At 33.0% G+C, this 11,279-nt stretch overlaps 1 protein-coding gene across 1 annotated transcript in view; it reads left to right on the top strand.

Annotated features, from left to right (window-relative positions):
* Positions 1 to 471: 471 nt before the first annotated feature.
* LOC150104842 (cholecystokinin receptor-like) overlaps positions 472 to 11,279 on the top strand; it is a 48,863-nt gene continuing 38,055 nt past the window's right edge. Inside the window, exon 1 of the mRNA XM_090395073.1 lies at positions 472 to 919. Coding sequence (XP_090251199.1) covers positions 472 to 919 — 448 coding nt within the window. The remainder of the gene's footprint in view (positions 920 to 11,279) is intronic.

Here is an 11,279-nt window from a genome sequence, read left to right as displayed (position 1 = left end):
TTTTATATTTATACAGAAATGGTGTAGAAAATATTTAACGAATTTTTTTCTACATCTCACGAATTTTTATTTAACCTTTATATTTTTAATTTAATTTGTATTTTAAAATATTTCCTAGAATAAAATATCATTTCTTTTAAAACGAATCAGCACTTTTGAATTTTAAGTTCTCGTTTTTCACATCGATTTGAGACAAAAGTAACAACTATCGACAGAGCGTTATAAATGGATAGACCTTGATGATGACGAAATCGACCATACGTGACGTCATCGATAGTTTCTTTGAAAACGACTACACGGGACGAGATGTGGCAGAGTAGTTGAGAAGATGTTGGTAGCATGCTAAGCTTTAATACAGAATCCGTGCATGCGCTTGCATTGCGATCACTCGTGAGGGAAATAGAAATACACGCGTAGTTATCAGAGCAATTTTACAGGTGACAACTGAAATGCATGATGTCCGTTACGAAAATGTTTAATTTCCTTGTGCAAGTAAACGCAACATACGATGACTTAACTGTTGATAGACGCTATGACAATAATGATACGAACTCTTCAAGCAGTGCTGATGTGATAACTGGAATGTTCGATGTGTATGAGAATATGTCTTTATCGGTTAGTTTTTGGCAAAATTCTTCCATCGGCGATCAAAAGTCCGATGCGTTGCCTAGCGACACTGTTCTCCTCATTTGTTTCTACTGCTTAATATTTCTGCTATCCATCGCTGGGAACTCGATGGTAATTATTACTTTGGCGCAAAATAAACGAATGAGAACGGTTACTAACGTGTTTTTACTCAACCTGGCCGTCAGCGACCTTTTGCTTGGAGTCTTCTGTATGCCTTTTACGTTAATAGGAAGCATTTTGAAGAATTTCATCTTGGGTGAGGTGGTGTGTAAGCTGCTTCCTTATTTCCAAGGTAAGTCCAAGAGGTCTGTTAAAGATTTAATCTATGTTTAAAACTTAAATTATACAATAAACTCAATTGTGTCGGTGTTTCAAGCAAAAAAAAGTTTCCTTCGATGGACACTAAATTAGCCAAAATACAATATAATAAATCAATGATTTGTGAAGGTTTAATATTCGAAAACAAAATTATTTTAATTTGTGATGCGAAGTGTTTTGCCGTATAATCTAGTAATATTGACATATTTAATGTTAATTCTTTAAACTAAGTTACCCATGATGTTTTTTTACTAGCACTGACTAATATGCACATCTAAATACCCAAATTATTTTGCTCTGAATTTTATTATAGCATTATATTTTTAAGCAAACTGTGCTGTTACATGACGTAATCGCATTTGCTTACATGCTAAATTGTATTTGGCACTCATTGTATCGAAAAACGCAATCCAAAAACAAAGTAAAGAAACGCAGATGTCATCATAATATACAGAGGTAAAAGGATATATAAATGCTTGCCGATTCAGGAATTTGAAATAAGGCAAGTTGCTGAAACGATAGATTTCTTTTGTATGCATCTTCCAAAGGAAATAGATCTAATAACATTTAATGTATTTCTTAGTGACATAAACATGAATTACGAGCTCAGTCTTTAGTATATTTTAGTTTTTACCTTGTTCGTTTTTGTTTATGTTGTTGCAGATTTATCATGTTATTATTATAGTTGTGTTATAGAAGCCCAAGGATCACTGATAACATGGCAGAAGGAGAAACAAACCCTGTTGTTAGTAATATTCGGAAAGGAAAGACGAAAGAGAAAAAAACACTTATTGTCATTGGAGAACATATCAACGGGAACATCAAATGTGAAACCGGAATCAATATCAGCAGGGAGGGTTTATGATGACATTAAATACAAATGAAACTGGAGATCGGTCATCGAAATGTTTCGGAGTAAACAGCCAGGAAAATTGACTGACATCGCTCAGAGAAAAATTCGCAACGCTATTAGTTTGTACGATGCGTTGGAGTTTTTATATAACGAAACCTGTGGTGATTTCATCATTAAAAAACACACGTACTAACCACAGTAATGACTATTTAATAAGTAAATATTTCATCCTCAGTTTCTTGGGACATCATCAGTACAGCAGTTCAAACTATACTAGGAATAACATACAGCAGGGCGCATGATTACAATGGAATCTCAATATTCGTGCAGTAACGCGTTATAGAAATAAATTAAATATAACTGAAAAAAAAAAAAATATATATATATATACATACATACATACATACATACAAAATTGTGTAATATAAAGATTATTTTACACAATTTTGTATGACAATTTCCCATACTTTAGGAATAGTAAGAACGTCGTTGCGGTTTAAATTTGGTCTGTGTAATAGGGCTTCAGCACTTTCTTTATATAAACGTTCATATTTATATAAAGATCTGTGTAAAAGTTTCGACTTCTTCCAATGGATCCTATGGTTTGGATTTTCAACTCCGTGTTGGGAGAGACCAGATTTCTGCAGTTTGAAAAGACGAATGTGGTCTTGATGTTCCGGGATGCGTTTCTGAACAGACCTACCTGTCTGACCAAAGTAAGACAATTTGCAGGACCACGGGATCTCATAAACGCCAGGTAACATTAGAGGTGAGAGTTTGTCCTTAGGAGAAGGTAACAAGTTGTAAATTTGGTTGATAGGTTTGTAAGTTGTGGCAAAATTGTATTCCCCTCATAATTTTTGAAAGACGTTCGGAGATGCCTTTGACGTAAGGTATGGGAATCCTATGGACTTCTCCGAACGTCTTTTAAAAACTATGCATTAAAAATAGTCATTAATGTGGTCAGTACGTGTGTTTTATAGCGTTGAAGTTGTAACGAAAGTAGAGCAAGTAAGGAAATAATTAAAAAATAAATATACACATTTCAGTTGTTATCATAAACATTTTGAAAAAATTCAGATTTTTTTATGGAATAAGTTTATGAAAGCTTTGAAATATAACGGATTGTAGGGGTTTAAAATTATAATAATAATAATCTCTGATAAATTCTACAAGTTAACAAGAAAAACGTAGATAAAATTAACTTAGAGAATGAAGATCATTGTACTGACTTCAGAATAGCACTTTAATAATGTATATATCCTATTTATATCCTATATATATATATATATAGGATATAAATAGGATAGGGTAACTTTGAATACTTTAATTTACCAATTAATATAATTTTAAATATAGAAATCATAAAGGTAAAATGAACCTTAGCTATGCTTCACGTGCGTCATTCATGTGAGAAGTGAACAAAGCGTTTACGCTTCTTGGTGAGATTAGATTATCATTGGCAAATACTAGAGTGAGACATGGCTAATTTTAATTTTAATACGCTTTTTAAATACAGCCGTATAATACGCACAGAAATAAAAAAAAAGTAATCGCTTGGGAAATTATTATTTTTCCGAATGGAACCAAAATAAGGCTGAAAAAACTCGTTTTTCTTACTTACTAATTTATACTCAAGTTCTAACCACCTTCGACTCTAATCAATCATACTTTCCGTGAAAGCGCTGGTAGAAACGGGACATTCAGTAGATCGTGAACGCTGTTTTCCATTGTAATAATGGGCAGAAAAGGTTATAAATTGTTTATAGAAAATTTCTTTTCTATATCGGTGTCAGTTCACACTTCACGCACGCATAATAGATGAAACTCAGAAAACAAATATTGCAACTCCTGATAAATGATAACGTTCAATTGGATTGGTTGACATGATAACTAATCACAGCCAGTAATCTATAGGTACCATTACCTCAGCGCTCACCCTGCCTCACCTTCTGGGCGATTTGAAAACACTGGAACGAGAAAAATTTGAGCCGCTGCGTCATCTGTACGTCTGTTCAAAGGACTCAAAGTGTGTGTATTTGTGATCTCATACCCGGAATTGTTTACGCGTCGAAAAATGTCCTCTTCATGAAGCATTAGTATATTGTGTTTAATTTTAGGAGTCATACGAAGCCAAGAAACAATTAGGGGAGTCTTTAACGAGAATAAATGCAATAAAGATAATAGGTGATATTGCTATTCCGTAGATGAGCACCGCACATAGCACACCCTAAATATTTGCCCCTGGTATAATCCTTATCGAATGAGCTACGGAGGCTCTGATGAAAACGCTAAAATCATCATATCAATAATAATCAGATAAAATGACAATAATTTGATATTTCACTAGAAAAACTCAGTTTATTAAATTTACTTTTCTGAATACGTGAAAATCCTTAGCCTTGGATAGTGTAAAATTATTCTGGTTTTAAATTAGACTTCGTACGCTTTCCACAGATATCTTGCACCAGTTTATTCTGTAAAGAAAACATGTGTTTTCTTTACAGAATAAACTTTCTTTGATATCACTTCAATTGAAGGCATCTAATAATTACGATTTTGATGTTAACGTGTAACAAACGTCATCTGTTCAGCTTTTAAAAACCAGTTAAGCTGTCGATGTAATGACAATTTAAATTACCTTGTCCGACGTTTGCAATAACAGTTTTAAGCTAATGTAATGTCAGTAACTGTTTCCAATATTGACTCAGTAATTAATCCATAATGATTTAATCTTGTTACCATCTACCAATTATAATTCAGATGTCATGTGACCTAGTCGTAATTTGCTTACATACAAATAAACTACTTTTCTGTTAATTTCTATAGTAACTTCTCAAGCTAATCCAGTTGACATCATGCAAAACTTTAATGTCATCAATAAATTCACTTTGATGTATCGTCACAAGCGCATTATTTCACAGAGCGTCGTGAGTTTTGTTATAAGCCGCACTACCTTTCTTTGATCTTCAATTTAAGATTCTGAGCAATTCAGCAATACGACAATCCATATATTAATTTGGTTAGACAGCGTTACAGGGTCGACAGCATTATCTTGCAACGTGCTTCAGTGTCACACACGCATACGATTTTTTTTTACATGTCTAATTCCATTTTATTGACAGAACGATGTGAAATTATAATAATTTTGTCTTGTAATGAATTTACCGAAACTCAGCATTAAGAATTACTGTTTAGATGTGTCGATTTGCTTCATTTGTTTTATTCTACTGAAAAAAAGTAGACAAAAAAACCTAGCTATTACAAGTTCGAGTTACAGCACAATAATTGGTGTTCATTCATTTTGATCATGCCATGAATGATTTGACAAGAATGTTGGATATAATAATGAAAAAAAATCAAAGATGTTCCAAGTTAAGAATATGAACGAACATGATACTTTCAGTAAATAGTTTACTATTGGCGGATGATATCAGTAGAAAATAATCGTAAAATGGATCACTTCACTTTGTGGGCAGTTATTTCTTTCATATTCACAACGAAACTGATTATACCCAGCCATCAAATAGATTCAACAATTTTTGTCTCAGGAATGGCTACCAACTTGTTTTTTCAAACGTTACACACAAACGTCATCGTTTTGTGCATCCTATTTGGGAAAAAAAAAAGGATTACTTTCTCCGACAGCGATATTTATACAAAGCTGATATGCTGTTGTTATGATTCTAGTATAACTGCTTTTTCGGCATATATAACCCTTCAGATAGTTGCTGATGTCTGTTCGCTGTTGTATTCATAAATATCAAATCTACATTATCTCTTCTACATTAGTCCAAGTTAGAAAAATAAACAGTTTCTAAAAATCTAAAAAAATTGATAATGGTTCTGTTTTCATCTTGCCTACTTCCATATCAAATATCAAATATTGTATTAACAAAAATGAATTAAACGCGAAGATGTTATAAAACAAACTTGTGCATTGCACCTGAGTCTTCTTTTTTAAATTCTAAGATCTGGTACTACAGAATTTTTTAAATTGTAGCATTGAATATTAGATTTAATATTATTACAAGAAATGTTTTATATTATATTAAAGTCATTTTAGAAAAAGTTTACATCTAAGGTTTCATGTATATAATAAAACTACTTTTATTACTTATAATTTAAAATATATTAATATATATATATAAAATTGCTTTCATTTCTTATTATTTAAAATATATTAATATATATTTCTAAGAATTTATTAGTTATTTTTAATTTATAACATAATACGTATAAGAATTGAAGCCTTTGGCTCTTCATATATCTAATAATTTATTAGGACACCTCTCGGCAATACTCATAGAAGGGTCGTAAGTTCTGTTCGCTATAAACTTGATATTAACTAGGTCTACTTACTCATTGATGAAACCCCAATGAGGGTGGAAACCGGTGCGGGGTGGATCTGGCTTTGAGAAGCTCCACTTGGAGGTAGGTTTTTGCCTGTTTCTGAGTGGGGCCACCGCTGAGATTATGGCTCTGCTTGGTGGTGGGGTGAGCCTGCCACTGGGTAGAGCCAATGCTGAGAAGTTCTTCTCGGAGACGGGGTGAGCCTGTCATCGAGTGGACCAACGCTGAGTTTGGCGATCTTTCGGGATCGTCTTATTTTTAGAGCCCGCTTCACCTATACATAAGGTTGAAACCGGTCTGGGTAGTGACCTTCTCTCATAATGTTGAACAGAAACGCAGCTCCTAGGAGCTAAGTTCACATTATGGGTAAATATCAAGAATAGTGATCGGAGCTTGCTTCACCTTAGACATGAGTTGCCTCAGCTTGCACTACCTTTAGGGTCAGTTGCTGCAGTATCCAGGTATTTGCTTACGCTTGGAATCGCCGAACTTTATATAGTTTCTACTATTTTCGGCATGAAACTCTTAGTTTCTTATTAAGAAACGATATGGGATGTAATATCCCTTAACTTAAACAAGTATTTTTATTATTTATAATATTATATTTCTAAGACTTAATGTTTCTTAATATTCCTTGTAAAAGGTATTATATCATCAAACTAATTAGAACGTGTCATGCATACTAAATAAAATATACTGGAAAAATGTTCTTGAAAATCTCATTTCATGCATTATAGATATGCTAAGAACTGTTTGAAAAAATTTAATATTATTGCGCACTTTTATTTGTATTTCATCTCTTTAACGTTACATCTTCTTAAAGTTCTTAAAAGAACTGGGAGATGGACTGAGTCCTTGACTCTTTATCCCATCATCTGAATGAAGAAAATCTGTATCTGTATGGATGAGGTGTTGAGCTAAAAGCTCTAGTCATGGCTGGGTAACGGCAATAGCCGAGCCTCAGTTAAAACTTCATTGGCTACAGCATTGCCATTCGTTACCCTGGAAGTCGGGTGATCTTTGAAAGACTCATTTTTTTTTAACGTTACATCCTTATAGTCCTTATAAGGACTGGCTTAAAGGGGTAAAAAATGCTTTTCATCTTCCCCGTTATCTGTAGAGGACAGTGTAGGGATAAGGCGTTATTGAGCTATTAAAGCTCTGATCATGGCAGGAGGGTAGCAGCAATAGCTGAGCCTCAGTTAGAATTCATTGCCATCCACTACCCCCCAGGGCATTATTAATTACCGCATCTCACGGACGATTCTAACGTTATATCCACGTTTTGATATTTAATATATATTAAATGTCTACCAGAAAAAAATGGTGTCCTAACTAAAATAAGAATTTATTTAGATACTTAGATGATATTGAAATAAAAAAGAAAAACTAGAATTTTTTTTTCATTTACGTTTGTATTTTATTTAAGGTATAATAAGTAGACTGCTTTTGTATATGCAATCCTTGAACACAGTTTGCAATTAGATATCGGCTGATTTTTATCAACGGGAACCCAATACAGTATGCCCATTGAAGGCAGCCGTACCATAAATGTGGAATGCAATTTGTTCCCCGTGTCCACCATTAAGATGAGAAGCGGTGTGGAAGAGAAAAGGAAGAGAACTCAGTAGTCAATGTTTCAGTTGTGTGAAGGGTGTTTAACATTTAACGCTGATCGAACAGATGCGTCTGGAAGACTTCAATGTCAAGAATCCAATTAACGTAAAAGATACGCAAGACAAGTCCTATAAATGTCGCACTAACAAGAAAGTTTTGTGCTTGCTTCGACACAAACGTAGGATTCATTAAAGTAAAGAGGTTGTGGAAGAGACGAGATGCTGCTTGTATCCGCATTACGGGAACGACTTTGGGAGAATAGAAGAGAAATTAACTTACCGCCATTGCGAATTTTCTAGGTCAATATTTGCTCATCTTAATGAAAACGAAGGCAATATATAACGCGAATGCGCATTCAGATTTATATACTGCGCTTGCGCTATACATATTTTTTTTTCTCTTTTCATTTACATTGTTAAGTTTGTAGTGATCACTATTGCATCATATTTAAATATTTTCCCCGTTTTTTATTGATTGTTTCCTGACTGTTTTTATTGTCTTCTTGTAAAATAAATCATACTTCATTTTACATTTTTCGGTTTTGAACTAAAACTGAAAAATGATTAATTTTTCGTTCATTAAATCACAAAGAATTCATCGTCAATCACATAGAAAATAAATCGCTATTAAATACAACTAGCTGTCTTCTACTTAAAGAAATTAACAAAGGACTCGATTCTCTCTTTTGAAAAAAAAAAAATGCCTCTTTTGATTAGCTAGATCACAACCACAGAGTATAAGCAACGTCTTATGTTTTGTTCATTTAAATAGTGAATGCTTGTCTTTGTTCTTAACTGAAATGCGTTCATTTACAATATCGGAGGACATTTCACTGAAGATATTTTAAACGAGCTCCCCTTCTTAATATTTATCTTTTGACTCGCACCGTAATGTAGAGAACCATCAATGCTCTCCTTCTGAGTGACTGACAATGACTTTAGATGAAATAGTAGAGCAGCACGCTCTACTATTTCATCTAAAGAAATTAAATAAAACTGACTACAATGCATGGAATATCTTCATCTAAATCATAGGTTACCAAACGTTTTCGGGCCATCGCCTACTTTGCAAGACATAAATTTTGTAACGCCCACCATTATAACAGTTTTCCACGTTCAAGCCGTTTGATATTTATGACGTAGATAGCAACTAATGATACATTACTGCTTATGCCGTTAAATTTTTAAAACTAAGTAGCCAATATGTGCTTCATCTTGAATACAGTTATTACTATACTGAATTTCGTGAAACGTAACCCATATGTAAAGATTGTAAAATGTATGCTCGAATAATATTATACACAGTTTCATACAATGGTCTAAATATGAAAATTCGGAATACATATTAAGAGATTGCATTACATTAGTAAGAATCTTATTGTAATAATTAAAACACCATCGAATGTATTAGATGGTTTATTTCGAACTTACAAAGTAAAAATACAAAGAAAAAAGAAAAAATTAATGTGAAGGATGAGCCTGGTGCATTTTTAAAGTTTGTTAATATCGGGTTCAACTTTCGTTAAAAACAGTCGTAAATCGCCATGCTTAGTTATATGCAATCGGTTCCTTTTCTTAGATAGTAAATTCACTACAGCACTAAACCCACGCTCAGCGAAATAAGAAGATGGAAATGCAATTAAACTTTTCTGCACTATTTCTCATAATCCAGGGTACAGTGTCGGTATTGATTTTTGAAGCCAGAACTCTTGGTATCCAGTTTTGAATTTTATTTTTAGTTCTTCGTTTGTTGTGAGTTCTATGAGTTCCACTTCTAAATTTGATGATCCTGCTGTGCTTACATGTGAGAAAGGATCTAGAACCCAATTTGGTATATTCATGTTTAGAATATCCTTGAATCGCTCATTGAAATCAGCATGGAGAACCTCCAAGTGTTGGCAGTATGTAAGTAAATCTTCCTTTTTGAGAGACACTGCTGATAAATTTGAAAAGTGGCTATATTCCCCTCGGCTCTTATTCTGCTTGAACAGAAGAAGTTTCCCTACAAAAGCGGCAATAACGTTTTTTGTTTTAATTCAATTCAATTCATCACCTTGTAGTTGTAGATTGACTTCTTTAAATATTTTATAGAGGTCTGTCAAATAAGCGATGTCATTTTTGGATGTAATCAGGTTGGCCAGCAATCCGTTGTCTCTGTCTTCTAGGAACTCTAGTACTGAATCAAACAAATTATAAAATCGATTCAGACAAATACCTTTTGAAAGCCAGCGAACTTCTGCGTGAAGCAGCAAACGATTGAAATCGTCATCGTTTTCACTCCAAAGTTGGCTAAACAACCTGTCACTCAATGAATTGCTTCTAATCTTGTTGACTACTCTAATAATGTAATGGAGTGACGTGTGCAGGCGTTCACTTAACTTTTTGGCAACCAAATGTTGACAATGAAGAACACAATGTATAGCGAGTACATTTGATACCTTGTTTCAAATGCGCTATGAAACCCTTGTGGCGCCCTGTCATTGCTGGAGCACCATCAGTAGCAGCAGACAAAATATTACGAATAGGAATATCTTTCTCTTGAAAAACCTTATTCATGATATTAATCATAGATTCTTCCTTTGTATTCGTTTCCAAGTTTTTAGCAAATAATAATTCTTGACAAACTTTTTTATTCTTTTATGAATCGTACGTATGATAAGAGTAGTGGCTCATTATTTGGGAGAGTTGATTCACCGAGTTGAATGGAAAATATTTCGATACCATCATACTCGTGCTTTGAACAAGTACTTTGAAAGAGCAAAAAATGAATAAAATTTTTAAGTATATAAAAAATAGAAGTTAAAATATCTTGTATGATACGTTTATTTTTTTATTTTGCACGCAAGCGCATTTTGTTCGTCTGCCCACGACATTGTCCGAATACTTATAAATAATAATTAATAAATAAAATAATTACACAAGATATAAACAATAAACCTACAAAACATAATCACAGAAAACAGTATAATAAGTTTCGAATAATATTTGCTTTGTTTTTTCCCTCTAGTTAGCAATATAAGTTAGTACTAACTAGGCTAAAGAAAATTTACGATTTTATTTCTTTCTTGCCATTATTATTTTTACTCGTAATATTAAATTATATAAAATTGGGTTTATTTTTATACAAATCAATTAGAAGAGTGGTTTTATATATTTTTTGAAATGAAATATAACGAATATATTTGCTGCTGTAAACATAACCTATTATACACATATATATACATGCTCTATTTTCTCATTGACATAGTAAATTGACATCTATTTCTATCTGACATGGTAAATTTTCAAATGATTAAATAATTGAAATAGAAAATTGATAAAAACAAATGATCGTGTAAGACGGGCATAATATGAATTAAAATGCAATATTTAAATTTTAAATGATTATCTAATCGCAAAATCACGAAAATAATTAATTTTTAAATATATATTATTAATTTCTTCTATAAAGAGCCACCGACCCCTAGACCACGTGAACTCCCCCGAATGCTTCTGATCCCACTATAGCCCCC

Source organism: Typopeltis vanoorti, chromosome 7 (genome assembly GCF_054136105.1).
Source record: "Typopeltis vanoorti isolate ZY-2024b chromosome 7, IOZ_Tvanoo_1.0, whole genome shotgun sequence".
Classification (NCBI taxonomy): Eukaryota; Metazoa; Arthropoda; class Arachnida; order Uropygi; family Thelyphonidae; genus Typopeltis; species Typopeltis vanoorti.
Note: the sequence above shows the minus strand (reverse complement) of the source record. Positions and strands in the feature narration are given on the sequence as shown.